The sequence below is a fragment of the Penicillium mononematosum genome (genome assembly GCF_028829835.1).
Source record: "Penicillium mononematosum strain IBT 11891 chromosome Unknown utg000002l:1.0-8112719.0:1.0-8118358.0, whole genome shotgun sequence".
Lineage (NCBI taxonomy): Eukaryota > Fungi > Ascomycota > Eurotiomycetes > Eurotiales > Aspergillaceae > Penicillium > Penicillium mononematosum.
In genome coordinates, this window is record NW_026643272.1 from 6,017,539 (window position 1) to 6,036,580 (window position 19,042).

Consider the following 19,042-nt stretch of genomic DNA (forward strand, 5'->3'; position numbering starts at 1 on the left):
CACTACAAATCCTACGTTATAAAAAGCCCCCGACGGACCCATCAACAACTCCAGCTCAGCAGCAATCATCCCACTCACCACGCTCACCACAATCGACACATTGAAAGCCAAAACACACGCTTCCGCCTTCTTCATAATAAATCTCATCGACTTCCACTCTTCTGTCATCATGACTTCCTGGGACAACCGCGACATGACCAAAAACCACCTCCTGCCGTACGTGGACTCCGCAACGGCTCCGGAGGAGGTCAGCGCAGCCCTGAAAACACTTCCCTTCGAGCGCAACATCTTTAAGGTACATTCTCATATTTCTCCCCATGGTCTTCTGCGATGAGTGAGCGAGGCATTAACAATCGACTCCCAGCTGGTTGCCAATGCGCCCACCTTTTTCCCAACCTTCATGAAACTCCTGACCTGTGCCTGGTCGCCCGAGCGCAGCTTGCGCTCAAAGGACTGGCAACTGGCCGTCTTGCGCACCGCGTCCCTGCTCGACGCTCCGTACGAGTGGGACGTCAATGAGCCCGTGGCCCGGGTCTTCGGGTACACCGACGCACAACTGGCGTGCCTCCGCTCGGGGGGACTTGAGCTCGACGGAGCTCTTCTCAGATCGCCAACGACTGATCAGCGCGGTGGTTGAAGACCTTTGTCTGCGCGATCGTGTCAACAAGGACACGGTGCTCAAGGCCAAACAGATCCTTGGAGATGAGGCTTTGATGGACCTGTTCTTCACTCAGTCGATCTACGCGTTTCTCGCCCGCACCATGAACAGCTGCTTGATTGACTTCGATGCACCAATTCCAGGATTGGAGGACACGCTCCGGAAGTACAACGCAACCACCATCGAACAGGAAAGCGCCTATACGGATTAGGCCTGTGGGGTTAACAACCGGGGGTCATATTTGAATTGTATATAGATTGACTACCTTTCCAACTATTTCATGTGTTTTTCCACTATTGCATATCACATGAGTAAAGCCGTACCCAGTAGTCGTGGGACGATCGCGATCGCAAGTTGACATGTTTGGACCAAGCCTTCCAAACGTCTCGAAATATGGTCATCCAGCGAAGCAATACGCACAAGATACGACTTCTTTTCCTTTTTCTTCTATTTATGATGACCATTATAGACACTGTTCTATCTCGTATTTGCGAGTTCTCTTTCAATACTCGCGTTCTCCGTGTGGCTTGTTCCAGAAATGACGGCGAACCGCCATCAGAAAAAGTCAAGAAAATTGTAGACATGGGTTCAGGGAGACTTGGATGTTTGTAGCCCACTGAGATCCTTTTTATGGTCATTCTATATCACCTGGACCGATGGTATCACGTGTTTCCTCCATGTGTCTGGGCAAACATACGTAGGGGTTATTGTCAAGAAACCGGATGATACGGTCTCAGTGCCGTTTAAAAATGTGACTTTTTTATATACATTCGCCAACACTATTAATTAGGGTTCCTACTAGGTATTATATTAAGCTTAGTAAATAGAGACTTCTATATAAAGGAGTGGCTTAAATAACTAGAATCGATCCTTTAGATTATAAATTAGGGTATATTTCGCTAGGAAGGATATATTAAATAGCCTAGCTTCTTTTATTTACTACTAAATTAGTTTATTTTAAAATTTAAAAATTCTAGACTAATCATTTATTTTGATGATTCCTCGACTTCATAAACGCCAAGACTGACATTTAATACAATAATGGCCCATCGTGGTTGGGCTTTGCGTAGCCTACCAACTGGCGCAATATTTCGGAGGCCCCGCCATACCATATGGCTGAGGAGGTTCGGGGACTGTGTTTTCTACCAAGTTGGTACCATAGAAAAGGCACTCGTATTGAAGATTGACTGCCAAGAGTGACACTTCCTAAAGGGGGTATAGACTCCTATACCAATAAGGAAAGTCCTGCGCCAATAGACCTCACCTTCATCCTTAAACATCTTCAAACAGCTGCACCTTCAATGTCAATTTTGTCTCCTACCCAGCGTACCCTTGCAATTCAGAGTCCTTCTCCAATATAGTGATTTGTATAGCTTCAATTTCCAATACACCAATACACTATATAGAGCGGTACAGGAAGCGGTCTAAAATAAGGCATAAATAAAGCAAAATAAAACACCAACCACATAAAGTCAAGTATTAAAACTTTAGCCGTTATTGTCCTTCGCACTATTTTAAGTACTGGGTGCTCTTAGGAGAGGTCCCTATGTCACGGATAGCTATGTGCGCTACTATATATATATTGGTCCCGGGCATGTTAGAGCGAGAGCTCTGACATAATGGTCTTTTGGCCGAGCGGGAAGATGTGCGCCCGGGCAGATCCTTCACACCCTATTTGATTAGGCTTAGAGCGGTACATTTAAAGAATGGGCGTTTTGGATGAATATATATCTATTGAACAAGTGATCTTAAAGAGAGGCTCTATTAGTGACGCTACCAGTTCATTCGGTTATAAAAGACAAGCGTTCAACTATTCTAGGTACCGAGTGAAAGGTGAGCTATTTAGGAAAGTGGTCTACAGCGTAGGGGGCAGTGACCGCGGTTTAGGGACTAGCATATGGGTAAGCTAGTGAGATCACGCCAACCACTGCTCTGACATTTACCCATTAGACCAAAAGGTCATAACAAAGTCAGTCCATGAGAACTGACTTGTTGCAGTGGTATATATATGTAGGTGTCTCCACACTATGTATGCTCAATACATACTGTGGGATCGCACTAGTGATTAAGTCGCCGACGCTGATTATACCATAGAGTAAGTCACGTCGATCAGTGATGAAACCTTTAATGTGATATCTGCAGTTTAATGCCAAGGAGCTATAGAGGGTAGGACATCTTAAGACAAAGGCCCAGAGCAGCTAAGAGCCCACTACTTCGGGCTGGGGATGAAACATTTATGGACGTACGTACACAGCTCTCTGAAGCGATAGCTTAGTGACTTCAAGATACTCCGACTCCTACATCACCAAGGCTACAGCTTCACGCTTCCTTGATCTGGATACGATTTTTCTTCACGCTCAGAGTAACGCCAGACCGGTTTAGGTTGGCGGTAAGCTTACGCGAAGTGGGGCTAAGGGTGCGCAGGGTTTCCTTTCTCCTGGCGATCTCGGCTTGGTTGGGAATATGGCAGAGGACATGCGCGTGATTTGGAGCCAATAATATTCAATAAGGGTGCATAAGCCTGCCTTGTACCGTTACATCCATTTCTCCGCTCTAAACCTTGGAATCATAGAACGGGGTACGGAGTAGCCCGGGCGGAGATCGACCCTTTCCGAGATTAAGTGGATCCATGGATCAACCCACACTTGGGACTTGTCCGGAGCTCGGATTGGCCAGTCCCTGAATCTGGTCAAAAATCGATGCCTTGGTGGGGTTGAAAGCACCTGTCAGGTTGCTTGCGCGAACGCTCAGGCCTGTGGACAATAATCTGTCCATTTGTTAATGTCTCGTATTCTGCTAATTTCGTGATCGGCTTACGTACAAAATCTTACATGCGCAATGGCGTGTACAAACATATGCACCTCATACTCGGCCCCCATGTTTTCGAATGAGGGACAATGCAACTCTTCGACACGTGTTCACCTCCTGATCTCTCACATTAGAAAGAAAATACTCAACTTCTCTCTCGCTATTGACGTCAAAAATCTCTATATGACCACGAGTTAATCAGTGCAGATGAGCCGATCCACCCCCGCGAATCTGTCGCAAGTGACGTCTCCGGTCAATCCCAGCTACGCGGAGGATGAAGAGCCCCCCAGCATCAAAGGCAAGAGAAAGCCGTCTGGACCCGACAAGCGAACAAGCTGCCAGCGACTCAAGACAGTCAGAGCGTGTGATATTTGCAAAGAGAAAAAGACTCGCTGCAGCGGGACTCGTCCATGTGCGCGTTGCGAACGACTGTCGTTGGTCTGTGAATACGAAACGACCTACTCCAGGGGACTCGGCCCGCCGCCGCCGCCGCCCCCACCACCGCTAGAGTTGACATTCGACGGCCAGCCAGACGAAGAGCAGTACTTCAAACATGACGGGAGCTTCCCAACATCCATTCAACAGCCCGTTCAGCATGAGGCTGCCCATCGTGCTCCTACGCACAGTACCGATCTCTTGACCGCAGACTTCCAGGGAAGCTACCTAGACTTGGCATCAGGAACCTCGTTTATCAACCGGGTATGTCAGCGCCTCAACCAAGACAAGACACCGTCCACTGGGGCCGTGAGTGTGTCGGACGGGTTCCATGACGAACTCTCAAAGAGCCCACCTGTCACTAAGTTTGGGGACAAGCCGTATTCAAGCCTCTACAAACTTGATTTCACCCTTCCTCCGTTGGAGAAGACACTGGAGATGGTCGCAACGTACTTTGAATATGCTGTTGTCACCTACCGGTTCTTGCATCGCGGTCATGTCGAGCGATGGCTTCGTCAGATCTACCAGAGCAACATTTCAGCGACAAACCTGCCCACAGACCTGATGGTGGGCCGGTGCTCTATTGTGTACAGCGTCCTTGCGATCGGTACACTCTATGACAGGCGAGCTCCCGAGTCCGACGTAGATTATGACGAGCAGAGGTAAGCCCGAAAATGGCGCATTGATATCTCAGTCCACTCGCTGATTACCTGTAGCGAACGCTGGTTTGCCCTCTCCAAGCACATGTCGTCCATTGAGTCCGGCGCACCACAGCTGGAGACAGTACAAGCAAGACTGAACCGAAGTCTCTACCTACTAGCGTCGTCCCGAGGCAGTGAGTGCTGGTTCGCGTTCGGCACGACCGTTCAGTTCTTGACCGCTCTTGACATACATCGCAAATGGCCGTCAACTATGGTCGAAGAGGGAAAGGGCACATATATGGAGCAAGAGCTCCGGAAGAGAACCTTTTGGAGCGTGTACACGTTGGACAAGTATCTGAGCGTGATGTTCGGCCGACCACGGTTGCTGCACGATGAGGATTTTGACCAAGAGCTTCCGGATGAGGTGACGGATCAAGACTTGTTGATCAATGAGCCGAGCATGCGATCTGGCGTGCCCGATGATGTGATGATCGCATCTGTACTGCATTACCGGTCTGTATCTGACTTGAAGTATTGTTCGAAGAGAAATACAATTTCAGCTAACAATTAGCAGGCTCTCACGGTTGCTGGCTGACATTTCAAGGAAGTTGTATACTCTCAATCCGCCGGCAGGGTCCCCTTTCGAGGCGGCCATCCTATTAACCCTCGAGTTAGAACGATGGAAGGAGGCCGCAGCCCCATTGATGGATGGCTGGCGATCTTTGATCCAGCAGCTGGCCTACTCGCACGCAATTATTTACACCACGCGATTATTTCTCTTCAATGACTGCAAAGATATTCCGCAATCGAGCGCCGCCACCTATGTTCACAAGTGCATCGGGGCCGCCGAGGAAGTCATGACCATCATCAACGGACTTGCCAGCCGGAATGCTCTCATCCATGGGTTTTGGTTCACTCATTACGTGTGCTTCTGCGCCATTACCGTGGTGTACATCCACATAATCAAACAGCATCAAGCGTCGGCTGATCCATCGAAGAAGGTGGAAAACAGCAGTCAGGTGCAATATCTGTTCAGCCTCGCAGAGACCTGCCAACAGCATCTGGGCAAGGCCACCTGCCGGAGCAGTCCCAACCGTCGCTACGGCATTATCCTGGAGCAGTTGCGTTTGGAAGTCCACCGACAGGTCGTCTCCAGTCTTCGACCAGGCGCCCAAAGCGAGACAGAAGATGATAGGAACAAGGGCCTTTCCAAAGCAGACAGTTTTCTTCCGCCTAACTTCCATCCCGCCCCTGTCACCACCATCTCTCCCAAGCCCAATATGGCATTTGATGCACTGCCCGCCGACATTTTTGCCTCTGATCTTGTGGGCGACTCATTCAAGTTATATGATAGTTTTGAGTTCCCGGACAGCTCTGATAATTCGGCCTGGTGGGCACAGCTAGATTCCTGGGTAAGCTTGGTCATCATGTTTGTTGTGTCAAGCCAGCTGACCTGTTTTAGGCGTACACGGATCTTTCTGAGGAACCGTCCATATTCCAGTTTTAGAGCATACTACGGTCTAGTAATGGAGTTCGTGTCGATATCGTGAAGTTATCTAATGTGGCCTTCTGGGATGCATCGCTAAGCGACCTTGTTCTACACCGATCATGATTATCAAGGCTTGTAGAGGACTATTTAGCTTTGTAGAGAAAACCAAAGCTATCCCTATGTTACTTTGTGAATATAGATAATGAATCAATGAGAGCATGCAGTCCTATCTCTATCGGGTCTAGCCTTTCCCAGGTATTATCAGTACGTTCTTCTTCCATTCCTTTCTTTCCTGCCTGCTTTATAGGCGGTAGGGAAGCTGACAATGAATCCATTATAGCTTATATTACTCATTAAATGTACTCAAAAAGGAAGCCCACAACTTACTGGGCCCGAGAACTGATTTATATAAATTATGTAATAACAACGAGGGGTCCAATATATTAGGTCCAATTCTTCTATAGGTGAGTGCCTTTAATTGACTACATATGCAGTTGGTTGGTTGCACACTAGTAATAGATTTTCGAATTATTGATTGTTTCACTGAGTATGTTGCAAAGTCCAGTAAAATCAAAATTCCATCATTTTCCCTCTAGTCAAGGGCCTGCCTGCTTCATGTGTAGGTGTGTAATCAGCCTGACTACCTAGCTAGTTACATCTCTCTATACATATGTATACGTTTGTATCCAATATCATTCTTCGTCTCTCCGCTTCCGCCAGCCATTCCTCCTCTCATGAGGTATCGTCATTACAATTTTCAGAGATCATAATCCACGCCTCCAGCAATGAATTTAACCAGCGAAGGCGCCAGTAACGAAGACCTTCTCGTGCTTCATAAGCAAGCTGCAGACCAAGCAAATGGCTCCCGCGGCGATAATGGGCACGTAGGCCAACTGGATCGCCCCGGTGAGGCCATGGATTGCGGCTGCATATTCCTCGGAACTTGCAGAGCGGAGAAGCTGGCTCCCCACGCCTGAGATTGCATTGGAGATCTCGTCCTCACTGGCCAGGGGAAACACCTGCTTCAGGGCGTGTTGCGCGAAGTTCACGAACAGGGCGCCGGAGATACCCGTGCCGAAGACGATACCCATCATCTGTCCGACCGTCATGAAGCCCACGCAGAAGGGGATCTCCTCGGGCTTGACCTTCATCTGTGCGATTGCGAAGCCGGCCTGGCAGAAAGAGCCCACGCCGGTGCCCAGGATTATGGTGTAGCCGTAGATTTTGGCGTCGGAGGTGTTTTCGTCCACGGTGTCTGTTTTGTAACGAGGCTAGTTAGAGCGTGTTTCGTGGTAGATGGGAGTACGTGAGAAGGAAGGCTTACAGAGGAGGACACCGCCGATTAACTCGAGAGCAGCGCCGAAAATGTACCAGGGGTAGTAGTAGCCGGTCTTGCCCATAAACTGACCGTTGATCAGATTGAAGGTGACTAAGAGCAGAATGAATGGCAGGAGATGGACAGAGGTCTCAATGGCTGTGCTTCCGCGGGCGAATTGGTAGTAGATGGGCAAGTAGTAGATGCCGATGAAGCTGCCAAATGTCGCCAACACTGTACGTAGTTAGACTTTGCGCTATGCTTGTGCAGTGAGCGTGGGAGGACTCACTCATAGTGAAGAAGAGAACGATCAAGGTACGGCTTTTCCAGAAATGCATGGGGAACATGCGGTTCTGAAAGTTGGTTCCCAGTTGGAAGGTTTGTTGCACCACAAACAGGACCAACAGGAGGCCGGCACCCACAAACAGACCAATGCTGTTCGAGCTGCTCCAGCTCCACAAAACGCCGCCAAAGTTCATGCCCATAATCGCGCATAAAAGAGTACCAATGGACAACAGTGCTCCAATGTAGTCAACCTGGCCAAACCGCTTGAGGATGGGGACATCCTTCTGGGGCCTGAAGTCGGGCAAGAGGAGGAAGTAGACCGGAGCCACGACCGCTCCGACCAGAAGGTTCAGGTAGAATGCCCAACGCCAGGTTGCCTTGCTGTCGCCGAGAGCACCGCCAACCACTGGACCCAGCACTGTGCCGACACCCCAAATAAACCCAGTCAGGCTGAGATATTTCGGACGTTCAATGTTGTCTGTCGTGACCGACATCAATGTCAAGAGACCCATGTACATTCCACAGCCACCGGCACCCGCGATGGCACGACCGACGATGAAGCTGTTGATGTCTGGAGCGCCACCGCAGAGAGCTGATGCGCCCATGAATACGACCGTGCTTCCTATGTAAAGCTTCTTTGCGGAGAAGGTGCCATAGGCCTTGGACCATATCAAGGTTGTAGCAGCCGACGCCAGAGCAAAGGAGACGCCCAGCCAAGGAACGAGACTGACATGGCCAAAGGTTTCGACAACTTTCGGCTGAACATTGGCCACCACGGTATTGTCGAGCGCATACAAGAACAAGGACGAAAGCAGTGCAATTACTACTAGGGCCCACTGTGAATATGGGGTTAGCGAGGGATCAATAAGCATGGACGGTGCGATGTCTTACTTTAACGCCGTGGACATCTCTTGGGGACTGTGGCTTCTCGATCGTAGCCTCTGAGGGCGGCTCAGAGGGCGGCTCAGAGGATGAGGAGCGCAGAGAATCACTTGCAGTCTTCATTGCCGTGGTGAGGTGACAAGTATCGACGAAATGTTGGTTGGTTGGAATGTGAAGCTGAGACTGGGAGCTTTTGTTTGGGATTTACTTTTGCCTTTTGTACTGACGATTGTGCCTAAGGTGGGTGTAATGATAACTCCAATTTCCAGGCGCACCAGTAACTATTTATCATCATGATACCCCGGTCGACTTGTCTTTCCAATGCTGTGTTCAGCCGGCATGTTCCCTAGATGGAGATGATTGCGGCCGTGTCAGTGCCCACGACCGGAACGGACCTAGAAACCCGACCAGGCCAAGTGGGATTCCCCAGCTGTTGGCCCTATCTCGGGATGCCTCTGCGCCAAGCTTGAGGATCTCCGACGGGAATAGTGTGGAGTCAGGGGAGTCAATGCTCCTATTCGCCCGGATTCCCTATGGGTCCCCGGAAATGCTTTGAAATCCAGCCTCGAAAAGCATCGTCAATGGTATATTACCCTATCAGGAGATATGATCGAAACCTTGGAATGGTTGGTTATGTTATTATAAGAGCGATGGCCGAAATTTCTCGAATTCTGGGATTTCGCATCTCTCAGCCGCCTTCATTCCGGTTGAATTCCTGCCTCTCAACCTTGCCCTGATATCATGTCCGCCCAAACGGTCACGTTCCAGCGCCAGTCGACAGAACCCTCCAGTGTCATCCGCATTTACCGTCATGAAGCTGTAGGCGACGCTCCGATTCCCGCAGACTCAGTTCTGTTGAAGTTCCTGGCTGCTCCCGTGAATCCCCAGGATCTCTTGGTGATTGCCGGCCGGTATCCCGTCCAGCCACACCATCGCTATAACGACGAACCCATCCCGGGATACGATGGCGTGGCCCGCGTCGAGCGCGTCGGCACGGACGTTGATGTGTTGAAGCCCGGAGACCACGTAATCCCCCGGTCCCACGGCTTGGGGACCTGGCGCACGGAAGCCGTGGTCCCGGCGGCTGCGGTGCTGAAAGTGTCGAAGAGTTTGGAACCGACGACCGCCAGTCTACTGAAGACGGGTTGCTCGACAGCTTACCTTCTGTTAGAGAGCTGTCCCTCCCTGCGTCCGGGAGATTGGGTCGTTCTGAATGCCGCGACGGGATGGATTGCGCGGATGGTGGTGCAGTTTGCCCTACTCAAGGGCTGTCCGAGTATCTGTGTGATTCGAGACCGGGATGACGTCGAGGCCACGCGACAGTCACTTCTCAATCAGGGCGCTCGTGTGGTCGTCACCGAGTCTGAACTTGCCAAAGAAGGCCCGGCCGCGATTGCGGCCGAGAAGCGTGTCACTCTCGCACTGGATGCGGTCTTCGGACAATCTGGTCAACGACTCGCCGCCATGCTCGCTCCTGGGGCTACCTTCATCAATTACGGGTCTCTGGGAGGTGCAGGTGGGCAATTAGTCCTGAGCCAAGAGCTAATCTTCTGGAAACAAATCACTTTCAAGAACTTCCGACTGTCTCAGGCGCTGAGTCGGTACACGGAGGACGCACAGATTGACCTCCTTTCGTGGTTCACCGAGCTCTTCGAACAAGGGAAGTTCACTGCGCCACCGGTCAACCGTGTGGACTGGGAAGAGGAAGGGGATGGTGGAAGTCTCGAGAAGAAGGTGCAGTCAGTGTTAGCTAGAGCCGGTGGGAAAGTAGGACCGGCCATCGGGTGCACCAAGCACGTCGTGCAGTTCTGAGTGTCTTTCTTTATTTTCTGTTTTCTTTGTTCTGTATTCTTATCCGTAAATGACGAGCCAATCATGGTTTCCTTCAGCCCTTCAATTTTGCTTGCCGGTATAGCCGATTTTCGCATCCTAGAGCATAGAATGTACATAACTTATATAAGACAGTCCTCATAACAGGAGAATAACTGAGTCCGTACCTGCGAATTTCCGGAAGGACGAAAGGCGAAGCACACACCTATCGTAGTCCTAGAATCTCTTGATGTTCTTTATCCATGTAGGCCCTGGCATTGCCAAGTTAACGACCTCATGTTGACAAGTGGAGACCCGAACAACCGCTAAATTTGCCTAGAATAACACTTAAGAATCACCACGATCGTGTCTATAGTCCTACTCAGCTGTGGTTCTCTTGACTCAATATTGGACTTCATTGTTGAGAATCCCAGTTAATTCTGAGCAATTAACATGGTTTTGGGATTCAACGCTGACCGCTGCTCTTTCCAGTACACACTCATTTCACAATCCAATCTTCCATACACTGGAGTTGTAGTGTTAATTCACCTCAGTTCGTATCATTTGTCTTCGGTCGACACGTTCAACAACTATTAAATAAAGTAGCCGAGGATAAATAATACGAACTAATGTAAACTAACACTATAACTCTAGTAGTTAAATATTAAATAGTGAAAATAAGTGTATATTAGGGAGAGTAGCTGGGTGCTCGACTATTTAATATATATTAGGGGCTGACAAAGTAATGCTAAGCTTAATAAGTGGCTTCCTACCTATTTATTAATATAGCTTACTTCCAAGGTTACCTAGGTAGGCCGCTCATCCCTACACTTAGAGAGCACTCGGTGAGCAAATCAGGGTGCTCAGATAATGATCAGTGAGTGGATTAGGGTGCTTGTTTGATGTAGACAAGACGTGGCTGTGTTCCCCGCTATTGTGGCCCGGGTACGTCAGTCGATAAACAGTCCACGGGTGGACTAGTGGACTTCCCTCTGCCTCCCCCCAACTCTTCTGCTTGAGTGTGCCGACCTTAGCAATGTCACTTACGAATGGTGAGCACCCGACGTCCTCATATCATATTCTATTAGCCTGACATATCCAAAGAGTCCATTTGGGCTGCTAGCCCCTCCACCACCCGCGGCCAGCCCACCCAGCTTTCTTCTGATGCTAAAGGCGAGCGATTGGCCTATGCAGTATGTTATTGGAAGAATCTCTACAATGACATTGCGTTGTTCTGACACAAGCACTTATAGTCCAACAAATCCATCTTCCTGCGTTCAATCGACGACCCCGCAGTCGCTAGGCAATACACTGAACACAAGGCGCCCACAACTGTCGCACGCTTCGCCCCTTCCGGATTCTACGTTGCAAGTGGTGACGCTGCTGGAATCGTGAGAGTGTGGGATTGTGTCGGCGAAGGAATCACCAAGGGTGAATACAGCATTGTTAATGGTCGAATCAACGATTTGGCTTGGGACGGTGACTCCCAGCGCATTATTGCCGTCGGCGATGGCAAGCAGCGATATGGACACTGTATTACCTGGGATAGTGGAAACACCGTTGGAGAGATTCACGGCCATACGCAACAGCTCAACACGGTGTCAATTAGGCAGCAGCGGCCTCTGCGTGCCGCCACTGCTGGTGACGACAGGAAGACGGTCTTCTACCATGGAGCGCCGTTCAAGTTCAACAATGGAATCGCCGACAAGCACTCAAACTACATTTACGGAGTTGGCTTTAGCCCGGATGGTTCGCACTTGGTCAGTGTTGGCGCAGACCGGAAAATCTGGCTCTACGACGGCAAGACTGGTGAGACCAAGGGTCAGATTGGCGAAGGAGAACACAAAGGCAGTATCTTTGGTGTTTCCTGGGCCAAGGACTCACGAAAATTCGTGACTGCTAGTGCAGACCGGACCGTCAAGATCTGGGATGTGGAAGCTGGCAAAGCAACACAGACCTGGACCTTGGGAGAGGAGGGTGCTATGGCTGTTCGCGACCACCAAGTTGGCGTGGTCTGGCCCCCAGGAAGAAGCGATAACTTGCTCATCAGTTTGTCTCTCAGCGGAGACTTGAACTACCTGGTCGAGGGCGCCCCAGAGCCCCGGCAGGTTGTCTCGGGCCACCAGAAGAGCATCACCTCCTTGGCACAGACCACTGTGGATAACAAGGAAACTTTGTGGACAGGCAGCTTTGACGGGAGAGTCTGCAATTGGGATGTAGCCTCAGGTAAGAGTGAGGAGATTGAAGGAGATGCCCACCCCGGTTACGTCGCCGGGCTTGCAACTACGCCAGAGGGAAGCGGTAGAATTTATAGTGTCGGCTGGGACGACACCCTCCGCTCTGTCGATGTCGCTGCTAAGACATACACTGGCAGCGCTTCAAAACTCAATGGACAGCCGAAGGGCGTTGCAGCTGGTGACTCGACGGTTCTTGTTGGCGAAGCAGAAACCGTCGAGATTTTCCAGGATGGCAAGAAGACCGGAGAATACAAAACAGACTTTGTGGCTACCACCATAGCCGCACACGGTTCTCAAGCTGCCGTTGGAGGCGAGAATGGATCTGTTCAGATCTGCGCCATCTCCAGTTCACGGCTTTCTCCCCGGGCAGACATCAATGCCTCTCGCAACCCAATCTCTGCTCTTGCCTTCTCCCCAGACGCCTCCCACTTGGCTGTAGGTGACTTGCGGGGACGTGTCCTGGTTTTCAAGGTTGCCGATGGCAGCCTGGTGACAGACCGCTGGACGGCGCATACTGCAAGGATCACATCACTTGCCTGGAACGAGGGTGGCTCACACGTTGTGAGTGGATCGCTGGACACAAACATCTTTGTTTGGAGCTTGGCTAAGCCAGGCGACTGGCTTGAGCTGCAGAATGCCCACAAGGAGGGTGTCCATGGTGTTGGATGGGTTGCAGGAGGCTCCAAGATCATCTCAGCTGGTGCCGATGCAGCGGTGAAGGTGTGGAAAGTGGAAGGCTTGAAATAAATGTGAAGTAGTTGTGGCTGAATTTTACTACGGAATTATAAAGACCGAGACCTTTTCTTTATTGATCAGACAGATTCGAAATCAATACTCCGTATCAGATCTATTTATATCAAGTCCTCCCAGTCGTAGAACCACCTTGAAAGCAAAACGCAAAAGAAAGAGGTGCGTGGCAATGACAAATGGGGAGTGGCCGCAATTACCTTCGAGTCGCTGCCAACGAATTAACCTGCATAGCTCTCTGCACCTCCGCACAACCCTCTGACGTCTTAAAGCCTGGAGAAAGGGCGAGTCTTTGAAAATGTGCCATGCGGCTTGTACAACGCCCTGAGTCCACGCGAAGTACGTGAAACCTGAAAGATGTCCGCGACTCCCAGCAGCTCCCGCCGCTCGCGCCCAACGGTATGTGCTCGCATTTTCTGACTCGAGGGATACTAATCGTCGGTGAAGCTTCGTCAGGCGACATTTGTTCTCCCAAAAACAGGCCAGCGCCTGAAAGGCCTCGTGAACCTCCGAAATTCCACACCGGTCTCCGACGAAAATGAGGAAAGGCGCGGGCTCCTCACAAACGAAATCCAACATTATGAGGGCTACCTCGACGTGCTCACGCGCCGTATTCATGAAAAATGGACGCAGATAAATCAGTTCATCAGGTCGGAACCGGGCATTGGAGTCTTGAAGTACAGTCTTGCGTACTCGGTCGGATCTCTTGCAACATTTATCCCCGCGGTCTCAGCCTTGCTGGGCCACCAGGATGGGAAGCACATGGTGGCTACGGTCACGGTCTACTTCCACCCTGCCAGATCTCAGGGAGCGATGTTCAAGGCCTTGATCTGCGCGTTCCTGGCGTTCTGTTATTCTACCTTCTTGACCATTACCAGTATGTTCGTGGAAATGTTTTTCCAGGACACATTGGAATTGCCTGCCCTTGGCCATGCGGTGGTTCTGATAGTATTTTGTGGCGGTGGGCTTGGCTTTGTTGGGTGGACCAAGCAACGACTGGGAGATCCTCTGGTGAACGTTGCCTGTTCACTCACTGCTCTGTCAACAATCACCGTCTTGACTAAGGAGGGTGCTGTGCAAAGCGGCGACTTGTCTCTTGCCAAAACCTTCCAAGTCTTGAAGATGGTCGTGATGGGTGTGGTGGCCGTCATTATTATATCCTTTTGCGTCTTCCCCATATCAGCGCGTAAGAAGCTACGCGCGAACCTCGTCACGGTCACTGATTCATTGGCTCTAATGATGGCACTTATCACGGAAAGTTTCTTGAGCGGCAGCGAAGAGGTCCTTGTCTCGGCCGAATTCGTTGACGCAGAGGCGAGGCACCGCAAGGCCTATAGCCAGCTCGACAGGCTCGTTCGAGAAGCTAAGCTTGAGCACTATGTGGCAGGCACCGAAAAAGAGTACAGGCTCGAAAAGAATCTCGTCCGCTGGGTGCAAGATATCACCCACAACATGGGAGGGCTGCGTAATGCAGCTTCTCTCCAGTTCAGTTTGATTCGTGAGACCATTGCCCGTGAGTCTGCCTCCACGGAAGATCAGCAGGGTACCGCGACTCATGTGGACTATTTCACGCCGCTCGAGCGATCCTGGTCGTTCCCAGATGGGTCCTTTCTAGAGCCTATCGTTGAGCGACCAGAGGAAGAAGTATCACCGGACGGTTCCGACGACCTTGGAAGTGCTGAATCAACACCCAGACCCGCACTTCTTCCAGCAGATGTCTTCACTATATTCATCTCTCATCTGGGCCCTGCAATGGTAAGCTGGAGCTCAATAAGTATTTGATACAATTCAAGACTGACTGGAAGCAGCGATCGTTGGCATTTACATTGAAAGAGATCTTCAAGGAGATTCCATTTGGGCCAGCACCGAACTACAGAGTCTCCGTGAATGGTCGTCTGCGAATCAGTCTTGACCGGGCGCTTGATCTTTACAAAGAATCGCGCGAGAAGACACTAGCGGCCTTGTATCAACAACAGGAAACCATGAAATTGAAGACCCGCGAGGCTGAAGCCGATCTTGAGGAAGTCTCAGCCAGCTGTGGCCATTTCAGCTTTTCCCTCCTCGAATTCGGAGAGCAGCTCCGAGAGATGCTTTCCATTTTAGATGAGCTGCAGTTGGAAGTCGAAGAGCGGCCTAATGGGCGAACCTGGTCATGGCTCAAAGTCTGGCAGTGGTCAAGAAATACGGAGGCAGCTAAAATAGCTTCCTCTGATGACGGTACGTATACCTTTACATACCAGTCGCTGATATGCGGATATCATGTTAATCCCCTACAGAAGCAGCTTCCAGATCCAATCCACCCGCTACTGGGCAGGCCCTCGATGGGCATGCTAGACATGCATCAGACGGCTTGATTGCACATAATACACTCCCTGACAATATTCAGACACAAAAAGGCCCTTCGGCAAAGGAAACAACAAAGCAAAGACTCGGTTACCGTCTATGGAAATGCCTTGGGGTTTTCCGACGAGATGATACGAAATACGCGATCAAGGTTGGAGCAGGAGCTGCAATTTACGCCCTGCCTGCTTTCCTTCCTTCAACCCGCCCGTTCTATGGGCGTTGGCGGGGAGAATGGGGTCTGTTGTCCTACATGCTGGTTTGCTCAATGACAATCGGGGCCTCGAACACGACGGGGTATGCCCGGTTTCTCGGTACTTGTCTGGGGGCAGTCGCTGCTATCCTAGCATGGAACATCACCGCTGGAAATGTATTTGCTCTTGCATTCTTGGGATGGATAATGGCGCTTTGGACGGGATACATCACTATTGTTCGTGGGAATGGTCCCATGGGCCGGTTCATCATGCTCACTTACAACCTGTCTGTGCTATACGGCTATTCCCTTTCTCAGAAGGGGGCGAATTTCGACGAAGACGAAGGCGGCTCTAATCCAATCATGACCGAAATTGCACTCCATCGAGTTGTTGCTGTGTTGTCTGGATGCATTTGGGGAATCATCATCACTCGAATGATTTGGCCCATCAGCGCAAGACGTAAGCTCAAGGATAGCCTGAGTCTTCTCTGGCTGCACCTGAGCCTTGTCTGGAAACGCGATCCCTTATCCATCATGGCTAAAGGTCAAAAGTCTGTTTTATACATGTCACCTCGAGAGAAGCTTGAGATTGAAAGATTTTTGTCTCGGTTGGAGTCTCTTCAGGCTGCAGCAGGCTCCGAATTTGAACTGAAGAGTGCATTCCCGAAGCCTCATATGCCAACATTGTTCGCCGTACACGCAGCATGGTGAATTCTCTCCATACTATGAACATCGAGCTGATGAAGAATGATGTGGCCACTGAAGGCGAAATCAGCCTTCTTCAATACACAAAATTAGAACGGCAGCAGTTATCTGCTCGCGTGAGCCATCTATTATCAGGTCAGCCCTCCTACAACTACCGTGTACTTGATTCAGTGCTGACTATATTCTAGTGATTGCTTCGTCAATGAAGCTCGAGTACCCTTTGAGTGATGTGCTACCTAGCATTGAGCATGCCAGAGACCGATTGCTTGCCCGCATCTATCGCTATCGCCTGGATCGTGAAGCATCTCAACAGACTACAGATGAGGATTGTGCTTTGCTTTATGCCTACAGTGAGTATTTCTTGATTTCTCGTTCTATCCCATTCAATCTGCTGACCCATTGTACTTCTAGTCTTGGTGACGGGCCAATTATCGAATGAGATTACGGAGATCATTGCGGAGATTGGACAACTCTTTGGGGTATTAAGTGAAGACGTAGTGCAGCTAGTTTGAAAATTCTAGCTAATCGATTTGAAAAGCACCTGAAATTCCAGTGTAGAGAAATATATGTAGAGATATAAGGGCAACACTGCTAAGTTTGGCACACGATGTATCCGTTTCTGGCGACTGGCGGGGAACCGCAAGTCGGAACCTCCCCTTCCACCCAAACCCATCGCCATCTCTTTCACTCCATCAATCTTCATCTTCAATTCATCAGGTTCTCTTATGAAAACATTCTCTCTTCCTCCATTTCTAGTTTGAACCCTAGAATCCTCCTTGATGAAGGCGTAGTTGCCAATATTTCCTGCCCTTCGGCGTCGACCGTCGCGCTCTCCCCAGTCCAGCAACCATGCAGATTGATCCGGCGGCTCTGAGTCGAAGTGACTCTGTCTCAAACCCAAAGGGCGCCGTGCCCAACGGCTCAGTATCCGCGAAAACCTCCAGAGCTCTGATATCGGTACCGCGGCTAGAGCTGGAGCATGCCTACACGGACCTGAAGGCCGCCATCGGAGACAAGTGGGCTGAATACAAAGAGTCCACAGCCCTTTTCTTACTAGGTATGTCATGATGCGCATGGAATTGCTCTTCAGAGAACGATTGCTTGAGCTTCGCGCCGACTGTTTCCCCCTTCCTATCTATTGGCCTCGGTTCGATCACCTCCTGACCTCTTGCCTGATGGATAGGACATTACAATCAGAGCGAATACTCATCACGAGTCGACTACTTCCTATGCGCCGACCCTAAAAACGAACATCTACATAACAATTTCGTATGCGCGCTCATCGGAAACCTCACGCGAGACCTCCCCGATCATGGCGTCGCAAACTGGGTATCGGCCAACGATAAACCATCAACCGTGTCGAAACCCGTCTCTGGGGATGCTGCGGAACAAAGGTTGAAGACGGAGGTTATGAAATTGCCTCCGAGGGACCGTCGGCGCATAAAGGGAATCCCAGAGGTACGTAGTCGCAAACGATGACGAACACCTTCATCCCAGAAACCCACAGCTAATGATTACCAGCGAGATCCCAATGAAACGGTGCCCACAGAGCTGGAAGAAAGCCATCTAGCTAAGCAATTCAAATTACCCAGCCAGGTCCCCGCAAGTGCAGGTGGGCTGAACAAAACTAGTAAGGCGACACCCTTCGCGTCGAACTCGAGATATCCTCTCCGTTCCCGTGGTCCCCTGTCAGGAAATAGTGCCTAACCATCCTCCTCAATTACAGACTGGGAACTCGAAATCCGAAAACGATATGCGCAGCCCCTGGCCGCAGAAACAGGCGAATTCCCCGATGCCGAATCCATCCATGCCCGCATGGTCCCCATATGCTACGAAGAATCTCTACCCAGCGGTGCAGGACTCCCATGTGCTGAATTCATGGCAATTGCGACGGAGACTTTCGTGAAGGAAGTTTTGTCCGCGGTATTCTCGCGCACCCGTTCGAATGGCCCGTCCGGTACAATCAATAACATGATGATGCGTCAGTACCGACACCAACTGGAAGTCGAAGAACTCGCATACACACGTGGGGAAATCACGAAGGATGCGGCCACAGGCCTACTCCCCGTTGAAGCGAAAGAGGCCAACATTCGAAAACCATTGGGCGTTAGAGACCTACGGTTGACTTTGGAGTTGGGCGGTGGTGTCCTCGGTCACATGCCACTCATTGTAGACCAGATCATGAACGGGTACCTCGAAGACGAACTCGAGACCGAAAGACACGAACGGTTGGAGGATGGCGTTGGTGAGCCGCATCATGAAGTCAAACCCGAAGACGAGATGGACTTGGACGAAGACGAAGACGAAGACGGTTCTCTCCTAGACTGGGAAGGTGGCACAATTGGTGATCGGAATCAGTTGAGCTCTTTGCTCGATGAGTGTCTGTCCATGGCCGCATGAGAATTTTATACCCCCGTTGACTTTTTTTTTTTACCCCCGTTTCATACATGCCACATTACATGCTTTTTATGCTCTTTTTTTTTTATTCTACCCACGGT

At 50.4% G+C, this 19,042-nt stretch overlaps 7 protein-coding genes across 7 annotated transcripts; 6 read left to right on the forward strand and 1 right to left on the reverse strand.

The window, feature by feature from the left end:
* Positions 1 to 169: 169 nt before the first annotated feature.
* N7519_004066 (uncharacterized protein) lies at positions 170 to 869 on the forward strand (the record flags this gene model as incomplete). Its single annotated transcript, XM_057290842.1, is given in 3 exon segments — positions 170 to 295; positions 365 to 629; positions 640 to 869. The coding sequence occupies 3 exon segments, from the start codon at positions 170 to 172 to the stop codon at positions 867 to 869; spliced, it is 621 nt and encodes a 206-aa protein (XP_057152044.1).
* Positions 870 to 3,673: 2,804 nt separating this feature from the next.
* N7519_004067 (Zn(II)2Cys6 transcription factor) lies at positions 3,674 to 6,049 on the forward strand (the record flags this gene model as incomplete). The annotated part of the gene is made up of 4 exons (XM_057290843.1): positions 3,674 to 4,563; positions 4,618 to 5,055; positions 5,117 to 5,954; positions 6,005 to 6,049. The coding sequence occupies 4 exons, from the start codon at positions 3,674 to 3,676 to the stop codon at positions 6,047 to 6,049; spliced, it is 2,211 nt and encodes a 736-aa protein (XP_057152045.1).
* A 773-nt stretch (positions 6,050 to 6,822) lies between these two features.
* On the reverse strand, positions 6,823 to 8,636 carry N7519_004068 (putative MFS drug efflux transporter; the record flags this gene model as incomplete). Its single annotated transcript, XM_057290844.1, has 4 exons — positions 6,823 to 7,286; positions 7,356 to 7,580; positions 7,636 to 8,467; positions 8,523 to 8,636. The coding sequence occupies 4 exons, from the start codon at positions 8,634 to 8,636 to the stop codon at positions 6,823 to 6,825; spliced, it is 1,635 nt and encodes a 544-aa protein (XP_057152046.1).
* A 618-nt stretch (positions 8,637 to 9,254) lies between these two features.
* On the forward strand, positions 9,255 to 10,325 carry N7519_004069 (MDR family NADPH-dependent oxidoreductase; the record flags this gene model as incomplete). Its single annotated transcript, XM_057290845.1, has 1 exon — positions 9,255 to 10,325. The coding sequence occupies one exon, from the start codon at positions 9,255 to 9,257 to the stop codon at positions 10,323 to 10,325; it is 1,071 nt and encodes a 356-aa protein (XP_057152047.1).
* A 1,033-nt stretch (positions 10,326 to 11,358) lies between these two features.
* Positions 11,359 to 13,306, forward strand: N7519_004070 (WD40 repeat domain-containing protein; the record flags this gene model as incomplete). Its single annotated transcript, XM_057290846.1, has 3 exons — positions 11,359 to 11,374; positions 11,427 to 11,515; positions 11,576 to 13,306. 3 exons carry the CDS (start codon positions 11,359 to 11,361, stop codon positions 13,304 to 13,306), a joined length of 1,836 nt encoding a protein of 611 aa, XP_057152048.1.
* Positions 13,307 to 13,663: 357 nt separating this feature from the next.
* N7519_004071 (FUSC family protein) lies at positions 13,664 to 17,056 on the forward strand (the record flags this gene model as incomplete). The annotated part of the gene is made up of 7 exons (XM_057290847.1): positions 13,664 to 13,705; positions 13,754 to 15,061; positions 15,115 to 15,523; positions 15,583 to 16,532; positions 16,586 to 16,679; positions 16,733 to 16,894; positions 16,956 to 17,056. 7 exons carry the CDS (start codon positions 13,664 to 13,666, stop codon positions 17,054 to 17,056), a joined length of 3,066 nt encoding a protein of 1,021 aa, XP_057152049.1.
* Positions 17,057 to 17,393: 337 nt separating this feature from the next.
* Positions 17,394 to 18,944, forward strand: N7519_004072 (TADA1 family protein; the record flags this gene model as incomplete). Its single annotated transcript, XM_057290848.1, has 4 exons — positions 17,394 to 17,601; positions 17,728 to 18,002; positions 18,066 to 18,174; positions 18,271 to 18,944. 4 exons carry the CDS (start codon positions 17,394 to 17,396, stop codon positions 18,942 to 18,944), a joined length of 1,266 nt encoding a protein of 421 aa, XP_057152050.1.
* Positions 18,945 to 19,042: the final 98 nt, after the last annotated feature.